This window comes from Populus nigra, chromosome 1, assembly GCF_951802175.1.
Source record: "Populus nigra chromosome 1, ddPopNigr1.1, whole genome shotgun sequence".
NCBI lineage: Eukaryota > Viridiplantae > Streptophyta > Magnoliopsida > Malpighiales > Salicaceae > Populus > Populus nigra.
Genome location: NC_084852.1, coordinates 10476457 through 10498067, shown reverse-complemented (window position 1 = coordinate 10498067; position 21611 = coordinate 10476457). Strand labels below are relative to the sequence as shown.

General features: G+C 31.8%; 2 protein-coding genes across 2 annotated transcripts; one reads left to right on the top strand and one right to left on the bottom strand.

Moving 5' to 3' along the window:
• Positions 1-778: 778 nt before the first annotated feature.
• LOC133680905 (polyadenylate-binding protein-interacting protein 9-like) lies at positions 779-9148 on the top strand. The gene is made up of 10 exons (XM_062103932.1): positions 779-1569; positions 2506-2616; positions 2730-2774; positions 5710-5782; positions 5890-6002; positions 6137-6196; positions 6367-6414; positions 6522-6590; positions 8697-8758; positions 8851-9148. The coding sequence occupies exons 1-10, from the start codon at positions 1285-1287 to the stop codon at positions 8906-8908; spliced, it is 924 nt and encodes a 307-aa protein (XP_061959916.1). The 5' UTR covers positions 779-1284; the 3' UTR covers positions 8909-9148.
• Positions 9149-15806: 6658 nt separating this feature from the next.
• Positions 15807-17779, bottom strand: LOC133705298 (exopolygalacturonase-like). The gene is made up of 4 exons (XM_062130463.1): positions 17630-17779; positions 16969-17271; positions 16250-16768; positions 15807-16031 (listed from the first exon to the last, which is right to left on the bottom strand). Exons 1-4 carry the CDS (start codon positions 17777-17779, stop codon positions 15807-15809), a joined length of 1197 nt encoding a protein of 398 aa, XP_061986447.1.
• Positions 17780-21611: the final 3832 nt, after the last annotated feature.

Here is a 21611-nt window from a genome sequence, read left to right as displayed (position 1 = left end):
TATTAGATAACCCGGGTCAACACATCAAACCTGTAAACTAGGTAATGGACTCCATTGACATTAATAACTTATTTTTTTAAGCTATTATTTATTTAACTATATAATAACAAAAATAGACCATTACAAAATCGAGTGTCAAATTAATACTGAGATTTTTTTAACACTAAGATAATCCCATAAAAAAATAAAATAAATTTTAGTCCAAGAATAAAATTAAAAAAATAAAAAAGAGTTAAACTTTCCACACAATAAATTTTAAATTTTACTTGGCGATTAAATTTTAACATGATATTCTAGATTAAATTTTAAAATGTATTTAGATTGAAAAATTATTAAGTCCAAAATATTCTCTCACGACTATCATGTTACCAAACACAGGAAAAAAAAATAAAAAGCAAAAGTGTACTATTCCTTTTTTGGGTGAGCGGTCAGCCACACAAACATTCAAGTGAAGGTTTTTTTTTATATATAAAAAAACATTCAAGTGAAGTTAATTTATTTGTAATTACGCATTAAAAAAAAAAAAAACACGAAGGAGAGAGAGAGAGGGAGAATCCCAACAAACCCATAACAGTAGCAGCAGTTACAGATGACATATCAGAATCCATAGTCTCTCTCTCTCTCTCTCACAAACAAACAAAGTAACAACAACTTTGGCTGCTTAAGTCATCTTACGTTAGCAGCTGTCCTTCCTCTCCATTTTTAACGTTCCTCCCTTTCAACTCTCTCTCTCTCTCTCTCTCTCTTCTTCTTCCCCTCTCTTGAGTAAGAGGGAACATTCTCAAAAAAAAAAAAAAAAAGAAAAAAAAGAAAAAAGAAAAAAAACATACAAATAAAAAAGCCAAATGTTCTTCTCTCGCATTTTCACCTCCCACTGCCAAAAACCCTAACTTTATTTCGCTCTCTCTCTCTCTCTCTCTTCGTTGTCTCACTGCAGAATAAATAAATAAATAAATAAATAGAACTAACAACTTTGATCACTCATTCCTCCTACTTTTTTTTTCCTTTCCATTTCGGCTTAATATGTATCATCTCTGTCAGAATTCATCATCATCTTCATCATCATCATCGTATCCCTTTAATCTCTCTCTATAAGCTTATTGCATTTCTATACATTTTCCTCTTCCTATCTGATCTTGCCTCTGTTTCTCTTTCTCTTTCTTTTTCACTGATAGAAATAATAAAAAAACTTGGTTGGATTTTATGCTCAGTAGTTTTTCTTGATTTCCAATAAATAAATAAAGTTCAGGTCTTTCTGGTTTCTGGGTTTTTTAGCATCTATACATGGCTGCGGTTGCTGAGATTACCAGTGAGGCTGCAGTGGCTTCCAACAACAACACCACCGCCGCCAACAAAAATGATAACAACAATAATTTGGACTCAGAAACAAAGCCAACATCAGAATCTGAATTCACTGTCCAAAAGCTTGTGGATATGTTCACCAAGTTGAATCCCTTGGCTAAGGAGTTCTTCCCATCTTCTTATAGTAAAAATAATCCAAACGAACTTCATTTCAACAATTTTGCAGTCCCTGTTAAGCAATCGGCCAATGACAACTTCCCTAAAAGGGTACTTTTTGTTTGTTGTCTCTGATCATTTCCATTTTGATCTTGCATTTCTGTTTTTTATATTTTTTAAATTGGTTCTAGTTAGTTTTGATTTGTGTTTGGACAATTCTTCTTCTTCTTCTTTTTTTTTTCTGTGTTATTTGGGTTTTGTTTGTGTTTTTGACAAATGGGTTTTTTGGATTCTGCCAGATTTTGAGGTTCCCTATTTTTTGTACTCTTTGAGGTTATATATCTATCTATCAAATTTTGAATTTGATGACTGATCCATTTGTTTTCGGCTCTAAAAATTATGTTGTTGATTTCTAAAATTAGCTGACAATTTGTTGTAATGTTATCGTTGGATTGAATATCATAACTGCCATTATGATTTCAACGATAACTGGGGTTTTAGGTTTTTATAATTTTTTTTTTGTTAATCATTGGTCAATATGATTTTAGCTGGGTATGGTAGAAGGACTTTGTTATCTTAATCAGATCCTAAATTAATATGGTTGGTAGAATTAGAAGATAGGTTTCCCCATTTTACGTCTTAATTCGATTTTGTAGTTCTTACCGTGTATTAATCCTTCTTTATAATATTAATGTATATGTTATGAAGCGGGTTTCTGATATATGGTATGTTGTCTTTGAGTTAATTCGATTTTATAATATTAATTCGATTTTGTAGTTCTTACCGTGCATTTTTTTTTCTTAACCGTCGGTAGGATCACTCTGCATGCTTGTTAGTTCTAAGCTGCTCGGCCTTTCATTCAACCGGGGATAGTTTTTTTTTCCTCTTTTTTCTGCGTGTTTTTTATGAAAGTTTTAAGATTTTGGCAATTTCAGCAAACATTTCTTTTTCAGCAAACTATGAGAGAAGCTTTTGTGTCATGCTACTCTTTTTTATCTGTTCTTTTTCTTGGTTATGTTTGCTGAAATCTTACTTGTGTTTTTACAGAAAAGAAATAACTTTAACCAGGGGAGGAGGAAGTTGAATGGGAGAGCTTATAGAGCCCAACAAGAAGACAGTATTAGACGAACAGTATATGTTTCTGACATTGATCAACATGTATGTTTCTGAGTTCCATAGCAAAAGTTTTACGCTACGTTGATGCATCGATTTTTATAGCTAGTGGTTTTGCTCTTCTGTTCTGAGTTTAGAGAAACTGGTTCACAATTTAGGTAACTGAAGAGCGGCTTGCTGGCTTATTTAGTGGTTGTGGACAAGTAAGTTACGATCCTCATTAATATTAATTCGTTATTTGGCAGTTTCTACTACAAGGATAATTCTGAATCTCGATGATCCATGTTAGTTCATCATGCGTTTTTTTATTTTTATTTTTTTTTTAATTTTATTATCATGATGGCCCGTTTCACTTCAAAATGATCTTTTCCCCCCCAGCAAAGTGGATTTCATTTCCTTATTCATTAGTTGTGTTTAGTTCATCCTAAAGAACTAGAACTTGGAATATGTGCTCGCTTGATATTTTGTTCGTATCTTGTGTGTTTTTCCTTTGATCAATTGGTTCCTGTAGTTTTTCCACTGTTTATGATAATTATTTTTTCCTGTTTCTCAACAATATTGATGTCATTCTAATGAACAAGGATGAAGACATGCCAAATTCTCAGTTATGGTGTCCTTACTTTAGTTTGGAAATTCTTAGAGTTTTGTTCATTTGTTTTCAATAAGAATTTGTTCAATTCAAGTACCATTGCTATGTTTTCTGGAGACCACTAATTCTTTGGACCATACCATGAAAGTTCTATGGAAGGCAAATCTAAAGTTTGCCTTGAGGTTGCCCTTGATGTGAGGTACAAATTGCTGTTAGGTGTAAGTTGCCATTTGACACTAAATCACAAGGAGCATACTTTATGTGCCCTAATCCAGTTGAATCATACCATTTTAACCTCAACTCATAGTGTTGCTGCACATTTTTCTTTCTCTTTTATATTTTTCCTTTCTAAAAAAATTTGAATTATGCACAACTTATGGGATAACTTTCCTTTCTTTTATTGATGATGGGAGTGAGTAGAGTTTGATCAAGGTTCATGGAAGGACTTTAACTTTTCCAATTTAGCTCCTATTAATCCTACTAATAATATTTAAGGGCTCTCGATCGGCGCGCAAGCTGAAAGAAAAAACACAAGTTAGCACACCCACAGTTAATTGTTTGGGAGTGTGATAACAGTTGCTTTTCATCTAGAAATGCATTAAAATAATATTTTTTTATTTTTTAAAAATCATTTTGACATCAGCACATCAAAACAATTTGAAAACATTAAAAAAAATTAAATTTAAGCAAAAAAACAAATAAAATTATTTTTTGAATTTTTGTGGAACGCGGTTTGTACCGCGTTCCCAAACGGTCTCTAAGTTGCATATACTCATAATTGGTTTCAGATTATGCATTTGAGTATAATTTTTAATAAAAAAATATTTTTTATGTTGTTACTTTACCAATTCAATATATTTGTTTTATTATTTGGCCGTGTCAGATTCTTAGAATTACTGTTGATAGTCTCGCACATTTGTTAAAATCTATTGGACTTAATAAAATTCAAGCTAGTTGTGGTAGTATGGCGATGTTTTGACTAGGAGATTTATGTTTTCCTTCTTGATCTTCATCTGGTATGTAGTTTTCATAATGGATGCTATTTATGGAACTGGCCTCGTGTGTTTCTGTTATTGACATATTTCTTTTCTTCTCACTGTTTTAACTTCTGCTAGAGAGTTGCAGTTTATGTTATCAGTTCTATATTGCTGGTTTTATTACATTATAATAACTTTATGTTGCATAAGAGCTTGTGAAGTTTTTGTCTTCTCATAGTTTAAAAGATTTGTAGTTTCAATGGATCTCTGCTATCATCTTCTATCATACAATATAGTTTCCATACAAACATGATGGCAAGCATTTTTATCTCTCCAGAGGTTATAGGTGTATTATGTGCATGTACAGATATGCACATAATCAATTTGTGGTGAGTGTTTTAGTACTGTCTTGTATTTCATTATTTGTCAATTTGTGCCTCCACTTTTTTCCTTTTGTTTTCATCCATAATATGTTGGGTCCATGCTATTACCAATGGTTTAAAGTCCCCTTTTTATTTATTTTATCTCACATGCAAACTTAGACCATATTTTGAAGGATGTTTACAAGTCAGGTTCCACATTTACTTGTATTGAAGAATGAAGAAGTGACCTAAATTCTCAGCCTGGGCTATAAATAACAAGATAGCCTAGGATTATCTACCATTTGTGTAACAGACAAAACTGGTTGAAATTTCTTATAACCCCTGAACCAGCTTAATGATTGAGGATTTACTTATTTTGTTACTGCTTTCTTGTAATTGTTCAGTAGATGGTTTCCCTTTCACATTTTGCCATTCATTAACTTTGCTTTCACACAAGAGCCACCTTTTTTTAATGCTTAAAATTCAGATAAATTATAAATTAGTCCTTGTAGTTTTGAGAAATGAATTAACTAGTCCCTCCCTTTTCAAAAACTAATTATTTAATACTTTTCATCCATTTTAGGTTATTTTCCAATTTTAAAAAATCAAAAAAGGAAAAAAATAAATAGATATTATGGAAATATTGATAAGAAAAGAAGACAATTTTTGAAATAAATTAATATTAAATTAAGCATGGTCATCACTGGTCAATAGACTAAATAATTAGGTTTTGAAACATGGGGGACTAATTAATTTGTTTCTCAAAACTAGAGGGACTAATTTATAATTTACTCTTAAAGATTCACATTAGAATTATTAATTAGATTTTATGAGCTACTATCTATTGGTTCTCGTAGTTCATGAGATATTTGGTTGTTTGCATATAAATTGAGGTAACCTGAAAAAATGGTTCAAAATTTGCAAGATAATAGATTTTCACAATTCCAAAGACTCATAACCAACCAGTGCTTGCGTCCTAGTTGCTGCACTGCAGCTCCTTGAGTCCTTCAGCCACAATTTTCCTCCTTCCATGTGTTTTATGGTGTTTATAACTTTCACTATACCCTTGTGCTTCTGTCTTGAGACTTTGCCTTTATGGGCATATCAAAAGGAAATACATTACCTTGCCCCTTTTTGTTCAAGCTGCATGCCCCTTTTTTCATGAGCATGGTTTTTGCTATCTCATCAGTATTTATATGTTGGATTGAAGGTTGTTGATTGCCGGGTTTGTGGTGATCCGCATTCAGTTCTTCGTTTTGCATTTGTGGAGTTTGCTGATGAGCGTGAGTGAACAGCTGCCTGCAATCATTTAACATATGTATTTGTATTTGCACAATCTATATGTAATTATAAGTATTTCTTACATGAGAAGCTGGATTTATTTCAACAGAAGGAGCAAGAGCAGCTTTAAACCTCGGTGGGACAATGCTAGGATACTATCCAGTCAGAGTGCTACCTTCAAAAACTGCTATCCTTCCAGTGAATCCTACATTCCTCCCTAGGGTATGAATGAATTTTATTTTGTCCCTTTTAACTTGTGTTAATTTCTGCATGATAGTGCTATTTTAGCAAGTGCACAAGTTTTGATGCTTGAGAGGGGGCTTTCTTGATGATACCAACATTTTTACTAAATGCAGTCTGAAGATGAACGGGAGATGTGCACTAGGACAGTCTATTGTACCAACATCGATAAAAAGGTAACACCTCCTCCTTGCATTAAATAGATTGATGAACCTTTGAGTGTATTGGCATCATGGGCTCAACTGTCTTCTGATATTTGCCATTGTACTGTTATGCTTGCTGATTTAGTTCACAACTGCACTCCTATTTAAATTCTTCCAGTTAATGAAGTTCATTGTAAATGCAGGTTTCTCAAGTTGAAGTCAAGAATTTCTTTGAATCAATATGTGGTGAGGTGAGCATAGCACCAAAACATCTCCACCCTCCCCCTTCAAACGAGTGAATGCCAAGAGTTCTTCATTGAGTGACCCCGCTCTTTCTCTTGTCTTGTTTTATTGACAGGTTACTCGCTTGAGACTTTTAGGGGATCACGTGCATTCAACTCGTATAGCATTTGTTGAATTTGCTATGGTAAGCTATGATGTTGATGTTATTGAAAATTCTTGAAATTGCATCAAGTTTATGAAATTGATGGCTAGTGCGGTCACACACACACACACACTCTTATGTAACAAAAGCACCATACTGTAAGCATGTTCGGCTTTTAATTTTGCTGGTTTGCACAAACTTTCCTTAATGAACAAAATTATTCTTTCATCTGTGTTTGTCACACACAACAATAGCTGTCTGGCTTTTCTTGGTACTGGTTTGAATGAACTGCCATTGGTTTTGTTTTTATGTTTTTCTTTATTTTTAAATCGAGGAGTTTTGGGGGCAGGGATTATGGGAGCTATCTTGACTATTTTGATTTCAATTTTCTCTTATGGATTTTTGTTTTACCTATTTGGAGATATAAGTAGTCATTCTTCAACTCTGTATCATGGTTAGACTTAATGTAGTGAGAATAAACTTCTCGTGTTAAGAATAGGGTTCATATACTTTTCCACATAATATGCAGCCTATCACACCATTTTACCCTTGTAGTGTCCTGTTTGTTGATGGCAGAGGCTGTGTGTATGCTATCTTGGGCAACTTGGAAGTACAATTTGTTGTGATCGGTGGTTATTGAGTGGGATGCATGGAAATTTCATGGAAATTTTATATATATTTTTAGTATCCTATTGCATCTTGTATTTCCTTATGTTCATGTAGGATACACTTCTAGGACCTGCCTATGGATGTGGGAGAGGTAGTACTGATACTAAGTGCTGAATAAATTGTGACTATATTGAATGCATTTTTGTTGCACTGCATCACATTTCATGGAACTTTAGGAGTATTTTTAGAATTTCAAGGTTTTCAAATCTTTTGAATTTCATACGAGTTTAGGAGAGTAATCTTGGGATTTAACAGACAAATGATATTTAAAATTTGATTATTTTAAGATTTTGATCTATTAGGATTTTTGATCATATCTAGTGATAAGTTTCCCAAGTTTTTGGGTTTGTAAGTGCAGTCTTGGCTCAATAACCTGAACTTGCTACAAAATTATTTAAAGGATCTTAACAGTGCATTAAAGGTGAATTTTAAAAGGGCTATTCTAGTTTTTTAAAAGCTGGACCAACTAAAGTTTTAAATTTTATTGAGACCCTCACCTCCTTAACTCTTTGACCAAATACCTCCAACATCCTGTCTCACTATTGTGAATTGCTGTGTATCCTTTCTTTTCATGTCATATGTTCCTTCTTGTAGGTTCAGCAATATTAAAAAATCTTATTGACTGGACTTACTAAAGATTTGAATTTTATTGACTCTCACTCATTTTCTCTCCCACTTTTCTAACACCTCCTTCCTCTATTTACTTTGTGAACACATACCTTCACCAACCTTTTCTCTCTACTGTGAATTGCTGTCATGCTGTGTGTCCTTTCCTTGCTTGTCAGATTTTCGTTCTTGTAGGTTCAGCCTTTGTATGTTTGTGTGTTGCACGTTTTCTTGCAAGTGAGAACAAAAATCATGCCCTGTATCTATAAAATATCATTTTCATGGATGCAATGAGAGAGTATTGTACAAGTTTTAGTGTGAATTTATTTCCAAGGTTGTTTAAGCTATTCAATTTGACAAAGGTGATTAATGATTCATTATGAAGAAAGTGGAACCTAGCATACCTCTAAAAGTTTGGTGGTGAACTAGATTTAATATCAGATAGTTGTTTAAGACAGGGAAATTGATAGGACTGGAGAGGGTATGAGATAGCAACAATAATCTCTATATAAGCTGCACTAGTAGGTACTATACCCTATATTCTTCTTCTTCTTCTTCTTCTTCTTCTTCTTCTTATTTTGGAGCTATTAATCATGTGCAAATTCCCAAAAAAAGCAAAAAAAGAAAAAAAAAGCATTGCTTCCCACTGATGCTGATTGTAATAACTGCATTGCATCTTGCCAGCAACTGTAACGATTTATGTGCATGGTATTTTTACATGTAAATTAATCATCATAATGTTTAATATAGACAGCAAAGATGAAACATTTAGCTGTGATGCTCCCAATTGATTTCATTTAATCATGCAAACAACTGCCATTCCTTTCCTTTTGCAATCTTGCTCTTTCCTGATTCTTTTGACTTTGTAAACAGGCAGAAAGTGCCATCGTTGCACTGAATTGCAGTGGGATGGCCCTGGGATCCCAGCCTGTCAGGTATATTGTCACTGAACTTGAATTGAATTTTCTTTTTAGAGGATTTGAACTAAGCCAATGCCAACACATCTAAAATATTTGAGTTTTTTTAGGGTAAGTCCTTCAAAGACTCCCGTGAGGCCGCGAGTTACTCGCCCAGCAATGCATTAACTAATCACCAGAGTCTAAGACCCTTGGATAGAATTCAGTTATTTCCTAGTTGAGAGGAACTCTGTTGTGCTGAAGGGATGGTGAAACTTTCTCTTGTTTCAGTGTTTCCATCTTTTCCATCGCAACCGAACTTTTAATGCGACTGAAACATATTGTTGCCTGCTTCAAATTGAAGTTTTCACAAGACTGTCTCAGTCTCCAAGGACCCTTTACCTTAGTTCCATCCCTTTGTTTAAACCATTTCATCTGCTTTCTTAATTTTACCATCAATTGCATCTGTTATGATCGCGGTTCGCATATAACTTGATCAGGTAATTTCTTTTAATAAATTTTTAGTGCATTTTGCAGCAGCAATTGGGTGCCCTATCCTTGTAGTTGTGGAGGGGGCATTAATTCAGAAAAAAAGCTAACGTTTCAAGCAACCATGAATGATGCGGCACCTTCCTGACTACAACACAAATATTATTAAGGTTTACAAGTCATAGCCAGAGCCGAAGGGGTTAGGAAATGAGGGAATTGGTTATGGGTGACGATTAGGATGTGTTTACTGAGTATTTGGAATCTGGAAAAAAGGAAAAACAAAGCTCCAAGAAGTCAGTCCTAGGCTTCACGAGTCACACCTTAGATAAAATGGAGCACCCTTCTAACATAAATTCAGTTTCCTAGATCATATGTTCTAGAGGAGGTCTACCATAGCTTGTGCCAGGTAATACCGGAAGAGTTGATTGGTAAATCTTAGAAAATTACAAAACTACCCCTTATCGGACCACCGTAATTTTTCTATAACTAGCAGAGCAATGTGATGTAAGTTAACCCCGACTGGGAGGAGTTAAATGATATTTTTAATAGTAATAAATATTATTTTTTATAGTGTTTTTTATTTAAAAATATATTGAGATAATATTTTTTTTATATATTTTTAATATTAATATATTAAAATAATACAAAAATTTTAATTTAAAGTAAAAAAAATTTAAAATTTCAACCGTAGGGTCCCGTTATTTTTTTTTTCATAAAGATTAAGATCGAGGCCTTAAAAACTCTTCATTAAAATCCAAATACAGTTAAAGTCAAATAAGAGGACGTCTTTCCATTTCACTAAATATTTATGATACCCACTGTATGAGTTGAAATGACATTGTTGTCTGTAATGTCTTAAAGTTCATTAATCATAAGAGGGTGTTTGATTTTTAGGTGGAGGTAGAGTTTTGTGTATGGAATTCATCAAAAAAAGCTAAGAAAAGCAATAAAAAGTAGTTTTTGTGGTTGAGTTTTGTGTATAAATAGGTTGTATCCAACCTCAAACTCAACCATAAAAGCTAAAATAAATACACTTGTACCGAGATAATAATTTGGGGCCACGAAGTCTAACCATTTATTGGAAGAATAATATTGCAATATTAATAAATTATTGTTACGTAGTGATAAGAGTTTGAAATTAAGGGATTTATTTTTTTTTATAATTTTAAGTTTGAGTCCTATGATTACTAATATTATAGCTAATAGTGATTTACATGGTTGTTAACTTCAAGACCTATAAAATTAATTGAGGTGCATGCAAGCTGACCGTTCGGACACCTATATTAATAAAAAAAATATTGCAATATGAACAGCATTCATGGTCTTAGGGCTTTTACAAGGCTACTGTGGAATGAGGAACAGAGACCGGAATTCTGGCTTTCTGTTAGCCAATTAGCAAGTTTAGCAGAGTCTCCATCTTCATGGAGGTCTTCTAACTTTCATATCCCTCTCTATTTATATAAAAAAGGTGATTTCCAATTCTTTTATAAAGAAAGTTTTCATTCATGACCAGTTTTTATTAAATAAAATACATAAATTATGATAATTAATATGTTTTATATTTATCAAACAAAGTTAATCAAGATAATTTTAGAAAAAACACTACATCAATTATTGTATGCTAGACATATATTGAAAATATTATAAATATAATATATTATTTACATTTTTGAATTGGGTATGAAGCTCCATCAAGTCAGAGAACATCCTCTGGCAAAAGTCTCTCTGTTCCCGGTTTTTGTTTGGGTAAAAGGAGATGGGTACAATTGCTATCCCTAGGCACAAACATGGCAGCAACATTCTTCAAGCTTGTCCAGCATCGCCTTTCTCCAACCATTGTTACTGTTTTGTCACGTGTGAAATGTCCTCTCCTGTGTAATTCTCATATATATATATATGTATATATATGTATAACCTGGTCATGAATAGAATTAGACACAATTTGGAAATGCGGTGCAAATTGTATTTTTTAAAAATTTAAAATTTTGTTTTTTTTTTAAATTAATTTTTTGTGTATTTTGAATTATTTTGATGCGCTGATCTCAAAAATAATTTTAAAAAAATAAAAAAAATATCATTTTGATGTATTTCAACACGAAAAACACTTTGAAAAATAACCACAACCACACTTTCAAACAGATAGAAGCAAAGTCAATAACTTTAACATAGGATTTAGCATAACTTTTGTATCCATAGTAATAAGTAAAAACAACATTTTGCTAAAATTCTCAATGACTTTGTATTCGACTCATCATGCGTCAACATGTCGTTAAGCTTTGAGCCTAGAAAATGATATTTGACTATTGATGTTGCAGATAAGTGACTGATATTTGTTGCTTTTTTGTTTAGATTAATGTGGGTGTCCGGATCAGCTTACGCGTACCTAAACTAATTTCACGGGCCCTGAAGTTAACGACCATGTAAGTCTTTAGTGGTTTTAAGATTTGTTAAACTCGAATTGATGATCTCTAGGGAGCAAAATATTTGTTGCTTTCTTACTCAAAGTCTTCATTGACTAGGAATTGATGTGTTCTTGCACATTTATAACTTCATCAATCGCTAGTGTAGAAGGTTATTTTAGTCTCATAGCATGCTGGTTTAAACTTACAGCTTGCTTTCATTTTTCTCTCTCGTTAGTCTTGCTTTTTCCAATGTTATTTTTGCATTTTAACTCATCGACTATTCTCTATTTTATTCTCTATCAACATTTTGAATTGGTTTTTCATTCTCCACTTTGATATATAGTTTAGGTTTAGTGAAGTATTAATATCCTATATGCCCATACTCTGTACGCTTTAAACAAGTGTCCCAACCATTAGGCTTCTTCAATGCCATTGTCATTGCCCTTTTCTTTTTCTAGGAATATAGGACTAATTAGAAGTTATATGATTTGCATAAAAAGTTTAAGACTATTCTGAACTCTAGACACTGTTGAATCTTTTAAGGCTAAATGGGTTAAACCTTTCTTAAATTTTAAGTCATATATAAATGGGTCCTTCTGCTAAAAAATTTGGAATGGACCTCCTACATCTTTATCTTGTTTAAAATTGAGTTTTTTTATTAGATTTTGTAGGGTTTCATTCATTAATTATAGGGTTTTTGCATATAAAAGTGATGTGACTTGGGCACAAATTGATCTAAATCCTTGACTTATTGACTTATTTTTGAATTCTTAGATGATTTTGACTTTTAAATAGAAAAATTTAAATCTAATATAAATATCCATAATTATAATAAAAATCCATGGAAAAAAAAACAACAACAAAACTTTAGAAAGTTGTTTTGCATGCAAGAATAAAAAAAAATATTTTTTTAAAAATTATATATGAGTCACATGACTTTCATATGAAAAAATTCATTAATTAATTGATGAAACTCAAAATCTAATAGAAAGACCCAATCTAAAATGGGTTAAAGTTATATATAAATAAAGTCTTTTTCTTGTTTACTACCTCTTAACAAATGATCTGATAACACTTTGCAAACACTAATTAGAAACCAAATAAATAGAAAACACAGAAAAATTTAATGCACAAGATATTTAGTTATGAAGGGAAAACCTTTTGAATAACTCTTCAAAAGATAAAAAAAAAAGCCCTTTCAAGATAGATAACTTTTCACTAATTTGAAAAATTACAAGAAGAGTATCTCTAATCACAAACCCTTTGTATCTATCCTACCTTACTTGTTGAGATAGTGAGCTACATCATGTCTCTTATCGTAGTAACTTGTCAGTACACTTGATGTTCTTCAAACTATTTTCATCCTAACTAAAATATCCAGTTGTTAACAATTCACATAAGAACTCCTTATAGGAATTTACAGGCTCTTCAACTCTTCAGGGACCACTTATAATCGAGAATTTCCTACACATTCATCATGTGTCAAGAATATATGTTGCGTAACTTTGTGTAAACTCCTTAGCTGATTGGCACACTTACTTCAATATAATTGCTACTTTTACGTTATGAAACTCTCCTTTAAAACACCTTTTTCTTCAGACTTAACCCTCCTTATATATATGTCTTATGTGATAAGGATAAAGATAATCTTCAAGCTTCCTAGTTTGTTACATTGATAACATATGTGTTTTACTAAAACACTGATAAAATTATTTTTGGATAACTTTTTCTTTTCTATCTGAACTTATCTCACTATCATAATCTTTAGATTTACCGACAGAATATTCCGTTGGTATTTGTACTATCATTCTGTTGGTAATTAATTTACCAACAAAATCACTGACAGAAATGATTATCTGTAGGTTGGTAATTCTTTTTCTGTCGGTAAGTTCGTTGGTAATAAAAAAATATTATTACTGATGGATTTACTAACGGAAAAGGTACGCAAAAAAAATTATCCGCTTCATTCCATCGGTATTCCCCTCGGAAAAAAACCGTGTATAATTCTGTCGGTAATTATTTAAAAATATTTTTTAAAAATCCATTTTACAAAACTATAAAATAATTAAATTAATATAAATCAACACTCTATAATACTCAAAACACTTGGAAAAAAGAAGAAAATCATATGAAAAAAATCCTACAACAATATTCATACAATTATTAAGAACAAAAACAATTAAAAATAAAATAAAATAACAAATATAGTGAAAAAAACATGAAAAAAGAAAAATCTTACCTTAATGTGGTTGCAAGTGAAGCTAAGAAGAGAGAAAAAAAAACAAATTCGTAAAGTATATTAATTAAAAAAAAACTAAGAAGAAAAAAAAAGAAAGGAGAAGAATACATATCTGAGCATGGAGGAGAAGAGAAGGAGTTGAGGAGAGAATATAAGAGAAATAAATGGATATTGATGTTTTTTACATATAGGGAAGGGGAAGAAGAAGAAGAAGAAGAAGAAGAAATGAGCCATGTCTGTTGTGAAATTATAGATTCTAAGCTTTTTATTATGGCGTGTTATTGACGGTTTTACTGATGGATAATTAAATATTAATATTTTTAAGCATTCCGTCGATGATCCCCGTCTGCAATATTTAATTTAAAATTTTAATTTAATAAAATTTGTTCAAAAACCACCAAATATCACCGACGACTTTTTAATCCGTTGGTGATTCCGTCTGTAATATTTAATTTAAAATTTTAATTTAATCGAAACTTTTCAGAAAACCGCCAAATAACACCGACGACTTTTCAATCAGTCAGTGATTTTGTCTGTAAAGAATAGTAATTAATAGTGCAATTGGGAAGTGAATAATTCCAGAACTCTCTGGAAAATACCGACAGAATTTTTCCGTTGGTGATTCCCTTTGTAATTGACATGATGAACAATGTTCACGGTTTACCAACGAATTTACTGATAGATTTTACCGACAAAATTTATTCCTTCGCTAATTCCGTTGGTAAAAATGGCACGCCATTGTTTTTTTACTTTATTTTAATTATTTTTTTTTCACTGTAATTCCCTCGATAAATACCAAGAAAATATTTCTGTCGGTAAAATTCGTCGGCAATTTACCAACAAAAATATTCCATCGGTATTTTCGTTTGTATTTATTGATTTTTCTGGTAGTGTTTCTTATATTAACTAAATTAATAAGATAATTACAAAGGAGATCTTGATAAACTTTTATTGTAAACCAACTATCTTCTTACCAATCATGAAAGGATATTCAGTAATCTAAACCAATAAAACGACATTTACAATCTACCCCTTCGACTTGATTTGTGACAAAACACAAAAACATGGATTAGCAAGCATAAAGTTTAGATCAAATAAATATTCTTGTAGACACAATCAGTTAATATGTGAATAGTTATCAGTGTTCTTACAATTTATAACTTGTATCATACTAACAATTTATAACATGCTCAAAAAGTACTTTTATGCAAAAATTTTAAACAATTATTCAAATAATATTGCATATACATAAAGTTCGGATTAAAAATATTACATACAGCCATAACATAGAAATTCTTATGCTTATCCCCGATATTGCAAACTATTAAAATCAATTCAAAACTTAAAATCAGCGGGGAATAAAACAAAGTAACAAATGCTAGTAGTTTGCAGTTGCATTCCTCCATAAGAGACTACAAATTACCATAACCATCCATTCACCATATCTGAAACTAAATCTTATTTTCAGAAGTTTTTGTTGAGTGAAATAAATTATTGGAAATTTCTGTGGCTAGATAAAGCAAGGGATATCGAGTTCATTTTATTCATGCTACAAAATTCTGTCTATATATTCTCATGCCGAAGAAGGTGTCTTGATTTGATTGCGCAATGCTATAAATCCACAACATCATGCATGCATAAAAGAAGAAGAAAAAGATCAGATATATGTACAGAAAGTCTAATTTCAACTCAATACGCAAAACCATGACAAGGCTTCGAGAGAAGGGAAAAAAACCCTTCAATAACCACCTTAATTTTTTTTAATGAAAATCATTAAGCCTCAGTGATCGATATTACAAAGAAATATGGATAAAAACCAGTTTCATCCATGACCGTCAAAAGTCACTAAATCACTGAAGTAAACTAGATACTGTACGTTATTAAGGGAGACCAAAGTTATAAATCTGAACATACAAAATGAAGAACTATATATATGCAGTCAAGCTAAATCCAGGTACTAGAAGCAAGAGGGTGGTCTTTGACGGCCATAAGAAGTACCCCTGGCGTTGGAACATAACGACCTTACAGAACCTCCACGACCATGGAAAAAACTGATGTCTTTTAGCAGTATATTCTTGCATGGAACGGTTCGACTACAATTTAAAGTAACTGCAACATTTGATTCAGAAGTGCCCCAAATGTTGTTGAATGTAATGTCTTTGATTTGAATGCGTGAGGGAGTCTATGAACATGAAAGGAAAAGAATAGAAAGGTTAGGCAAAGTACTTGCTTGCTTCCCATGAAACAAGAACATATCAACTCATTAAAGAACTCCTACGCAAAAAATGGATTCTGAAACAACATAATACAAGGGGTTTTAGGAAAATCTTGGCAAGATCGAATCATGCATGATGGTGGAAAGAGCTTGTAAAATAAGCTAGATTATGAACAAGATAATACCTTCATATCACAGGGAGGGTAAGGGCAATAATCTTGATCGATAATGATAGGATTGCCAACATTCATCATTCGAATGTTCTCATATATGAAATTGGAAGCAACACCGGTAGTAGAGGAAGCCCATGTTTTGATTCTTGTACCATCACTTGTACCGTTGAAGGTGCAATCCTTCACAGTTACTCCCACCACACTCTCTGTCACACTACCCTCCCCTCCCATACTTCCAACACTAATTCCATGCCCAGGGCCACAATGAACTTGAGAAATATTAATGTTCTTACTTCCAGAGAGTATAGCTACACAATCATCGCCGGTGCCAATTCTTGTTTTGGAAATCTTAATTTCTTCTGAACTTCCAATTTTGATCCCATCAGTGTTAGGGCTGTCACCTGGAGCTGATAGTCTAAGATTAGACATGTTTAAGTTGACGCACCCAAAGAGTGACACATGGGCGTTCTGGCTGTTGATTGATCTTATATGGCTGACCATCCCATTTTGGATAAATTCGAGTCTTAATGACTGATCCAAAATATAAAAAATTATTAGGTGATTTGCATATTCAACTCAAGATGCTATATAAACGAGCATATGCTTCACCTCTAATTCAAGGATTCAATGAAATCCCCCATTGAAAGAAGATAAATTTGTTCCAAATTAACTTGTACATGGGAATCTAGAGCGTTGCGGCTTTAATTGAATTAATATTACTATGAACTTACAATGGCAAGAGGATGGCAGTTATGGTTTTTGAGACAATCATGGCGGTTCCAATGCTTGTATCCTTCTCCATCCAAGGTACCACCGCCTCCGAGAAAGAACCCTTTAATATACCGGAAAGTAATCCACTGATCAGAAGTCTGCAGAATGCCTTTTGGCTTTAAAATCCCCTTCAAGTTAAATGCCGTGTAACCATTACATTCACCTAAAAATAGCACCGAGTCCAAAATGTATACTCCTCTTGGGATCAAAACCATAGCCTTTCCATGCCATTGACATGCCTCACTCCATGCTTTCAAGAACGCCTAAACTCAAATTGATTTGAAAGATAAGCATGTGCTTATTTTTTATAAAAAGACAAAAGAAAATCTAGTATATATTAAGGCAGTGATCAGCAAGCATGCACTCAATAAAGCAACTAAACTTGGAAATGAAACAGTACAAGAACATTAATTCATAGAAGGGAGGTTGCTTCTGCTTCTTGTTTTTTTTTTCAATAGCTACCTCTTAACACTTGCAAAGTCCCCCAAGATGAAATAGCCATGAAAACCAAAATAAACCAACTAAATGGTCCCTTAAGATATCAAGTGATAGTTATGCCTACGAATCATGATTATCTGAAATGGCCAGAAATATCAAATTAATGAATGATTTATTCATTACCTTGTTATTCTCTGTCTTGCCATCGGAGACTGCACCGTATTTCTTCACATTGAAAACCTTGTAGGCGCCATTTCTAGCTCCAGCATCAGTGTACCTGACCAAAAGGAACGTAAGAAACAAAACCCTAACAAAAGCCAAAATCAAACCCATCTTTCCGCCTGTTCTTTTTCAGAATGTCAATGAACTTTTTGCTTCATGCAAATTATGAGGAGAATGTGTGCATATATATATATATATATATATATTGACGGTTGAAAAACGTTCTGTTACCTTGTTTATCACTAACATTCTGCATATGCTTTGATTTCTTAGGATTCAGTGGATACGGTTTCATGATATTGATTAAGTTGACATAGTTAGGGAAATATGTTTGGAAATGTTTTGATTGCAGTTCCTCTATTTTAATTCTCACCGATATATTTCAACCTTTATTACAAGAAAATATTCTTAAGAAATCATAAAAAGGTAAATAATTAAAAGGCCTTTCGATTCTTGGAGTCGACTTACCATATTATAAATCACAACCGAAAAAATTGTGATGCATGTTACCTCCCAATTATAATTAGTGCATAATATAGGATAAGTATGGGTTCCTTAATTCACTCCCAGTTTCCATAATCAATTTGGTTTTATGGAAAAGTTTTGGAAAATATGGACATACTGGATCTCAATTAAGGCCTATGTCTGTAGATACTTAATTTATCAAAAGATATATATATATATATATATAAAAACACATACTCCTATTAGATTTGAATTTTCCCATTTAGGAATGTATACTTTAGATAAACCTCACCATGATAGATTATATTGTTAATTCTTGGATAATAATTTTTCCATAAATATTGGAATCAAGTGGATTTTTAAGAACAAATTAGATAAGCATGGAATAATCATAAAAAAACAAAGCAAGACTAGTGGCACAATGATACACTCAAGTCGAAGGGATTGATTTTGATGAAACATTTACACCAGTATCTCATTTGGTATTTGTTTGCATATTACTTATAATTGTTTGTCACTTGAATTTTAAACAGTATCAAATGGATGTCAAGAGTGCATTCCTAAATGGAATTTTACAATGAAAGGTTTATATAGAACAACCCAAAAATTTCACTAATCATTTATTTCTTGATCATTTGTACAGGTTGAAAAAAAACTATTTATGATCTGAAACAAGCACTGCGAGCATGATATAAATAATTAACAAAATATCTGTTAGATAACAATTTCAAAAAAGAACAAACTAACAACACTTTTTTGTAAGAAAAACTGGTAAATATCTACTCATTTCTTAAATTTATGTTGATGACATTATATTTATAGATATCCTTGACTCATTTTCTCATGAGTTTTTCAAAAAATGAAATCTGAATTTAAAATGAGTATGATTGGTGAGTTAAACTTCTTTGGCATACAAATTAAGCATATGTAGCAAAAATTGAATTTTTATTTCCCAATCTAAGTATGCTAGAAATATGGTTAATAAGTGTGGTGTTAAAGGAAAGAGTCATGTTCATACACTTATGAGCATGTATGTCTAAACCAACTGATTATATAAGTAAGGGTGTTGATTCTACACTTTATAAAAGCATGATAAGGAGTCTACTTTACATTACTACAAGTAGACTTGGCATTGCTTTTAGTGTTGGTGTTTGTGTTAGATTTCAATGTAATACTAAAGAATCATATCCTACAGTAGTTAAAAGAATCTTAAAATATCTTAGTGCTAGAATTGATTTGAAATGTTATTCTTTTAAAAGACCAAATAAAAATATTATCTTAAAGCACTATGAGGAATTCAAGTTATTTTACTACCTGTTAGAAAAATTCAAATTGAGTTAAATACAAGTATGCTAACAGTTAAGGAGGAGTAATCTTGAATTGACTAAAACTAGTTGAATCTAGTACACAAGCTGTTAATACATTCCTCCTAACAGATTCTTAAGAAAAAATCAAGTATTCATATCATTATGGAAATAGACGAACACTTTAGTATGAATCCATTCTACGCTTCAATTCTTTGAGAAAAGAAGTCAATTGCTCATTATGAAGATAAACCAGAAATTACATAATAGAAATGATAGAGTTTATCAAATATTATGTAAGAGTGAAAATCTTCTATAACTAAGTTCTAACATAAAGTCTGACTTTCAATGTATGCTCACACCTTGCTAGCATATCATATATTAAAGAGAAGAAGATGAAGGAAGAAATTTTAAAGCAGAAATATTGTATTTCTCACTCACACACTCACATATTGATTTGGTCAACTAAAAAGATATGTGTTCATAAATAAATATTGACCAATAAGATAAATATCTCCTTTTAAATTGTCAATTGTGCGTATTTTTAGGCTAGAAAATTAGGTTCCTTTATTTAGGTTTATATTTTTGCCTAAATGTAAAATTAGACACACTTGTGAGAAAAAACAGGTGAAAATGATGGGCCTAATTGATTTATGAAACAAAAAGAAAAATAGTTAGTCTATGGAGTCTATTTTCTTCATAACACTGATGTGTCCATAGAGGTTATAGGTGCATATCATGAAGCTTATTGTGAGTAGGAATAAGAGAAAAATAGATGTTTCATGGATGATTTAATGGTTTTGTTTATTAAAAAAATGCAATAATCATTCTCTCTCTCTCTCTCTCACACACACATTGTTTCTTGTTTTAAGACACTTATCTTATAATTTTCCAAGAAAATATCTTCCTTCATCTTTACTTGTAGTCTTCTGATAAATACAAAAATTTTTTTTGAGATACGACATCTATTTTGTCTTCCATCTTGCACTTAACATTTCTGCAAAAAATGGTAAGGTATCCTCTCTTTATAATCATATATGCATTACATTTACGGAACACATTTGTTTTGATTTATTGTTTTTGAAAATGGCTAATGCATTTTCTTATTGAAGAGAAATTATAAAGTAAAAGGTAAGAAGAAACCTAGAACCTCTACTTCAAACTCTACCGATAAGAAAGAACATGGGACCTCATCCCTTAAAAAAACTCTAGTCTAGCCTTCTACTACAAGTAGACCTGACATTACTTTTAATGTTGGTGTTTGTGCTAGATTTCAATGTAATCTTAAAGAATCACATCTTACAGTAGATAAAAAAAATCTTAAAATACCTTAGTGTTACAATTGACTATGATGTATGGTATTCAAAATATTCAAAATTGAGTCTAAGTGGCTATTCAGATGTTGACTGGGCAAGCAATGTTGACAATAAAAAAACACTAATGAATGGTGTTTTTATATTGGCGAAAACTTGACAACATGAATGAGTAAAAAACAAAATCCAATCTTATTATCCACTACAAAAGTCGAGAACATTGCAGCAGACAATTATTACACACAACTTTTTTGGAAGAAAAAGATACTAGAAGATTATGTTTTTTCTCAGGTTACTATGACTATTTATTGTGATAATTCTAATGCAATTAGTATCTCTAAAAATCTTGTGCAACATTCAAGAACCAATCATATAGATACAACACATCACTTCATTCGAGACTTGGTTGAATTAAAGATTGTGTCATTAGAACATGTGAACATCAAAAATCAATTGGCTGACTTATTCACGAAACCTCTAGATGGTCTAAGATTTAAATATCTTAGGAAAGTCATTTGTGTATGTGAAATGCCATAATTCTTAAAAGAGATAAAATTTATAAATAACAAAAACAGGTACATTCAAATTTTTATTTATATTTTTATATGTTTTTCACAAAGGTAACAAGTTGTTGACACTGAAGCACAAAAGCAAACCTTGTAATTATACCTAACTATACCTCTAAATCTCACAAATTTCATTTTGCTAAGATCAAGGCAAAACTTATTAGTATGGTCTTTATTTTTTAAATGTTACTGTTTTAAAAGGCCAAATAAAGATATTATCTTTAAGCACTGTGAGGAATTCAAGTTGTTTTACTACCTATTAGCAAAATTCAAATTGAGTTAAATACAAGTATGC

Bases quoted from the DNA above. Each gene is read 5' to 3' on its own strand.
- LOC133680905 (XM_062103932.1), top strand. From the start codon at position 1,285: ATGGCTGCGGTTGCTGAGATTACCAGTGAGGCTGCAGTGGCTTCCAAC. The intron at 5,783-5,889 runs GTGAGTGAACAG...TTATTTCAACAG, and splicing joins TGTGGAGTTTGCTGATGAGC to AAGGAGCAAGAGCAGCTTTA. The intron at 6,415-6,521 runs GTGAGCATAGCA...TTTTATTGACAG, and splicing joins TTGAATCAATATGTGGTGAG to GTTACTCGCTTGAGACTTTT.
- LOC133705298 (XM_062130463.1), bottom strand. From the start codon at position 17,779: ATGGGTTTGATTTTGGCTTTTGTTAGGGTTTTGTTTCTTACGTTCCTT. The intron at 17,272-17,629 runs GTAATGAATAAA...ATTTGAGTTTAG, and splicing joins GCAAGACAGAGAATAACAAG to GCGTTCTTGAAAGCATGGAG. The intron at 16,032-16,249 runs GTATTATCTTGT...TCATGTTCATAG, and splicing joins ACCCTCCCTGTGATATGAAG to ACTCCCTCACGCATTCAAAT.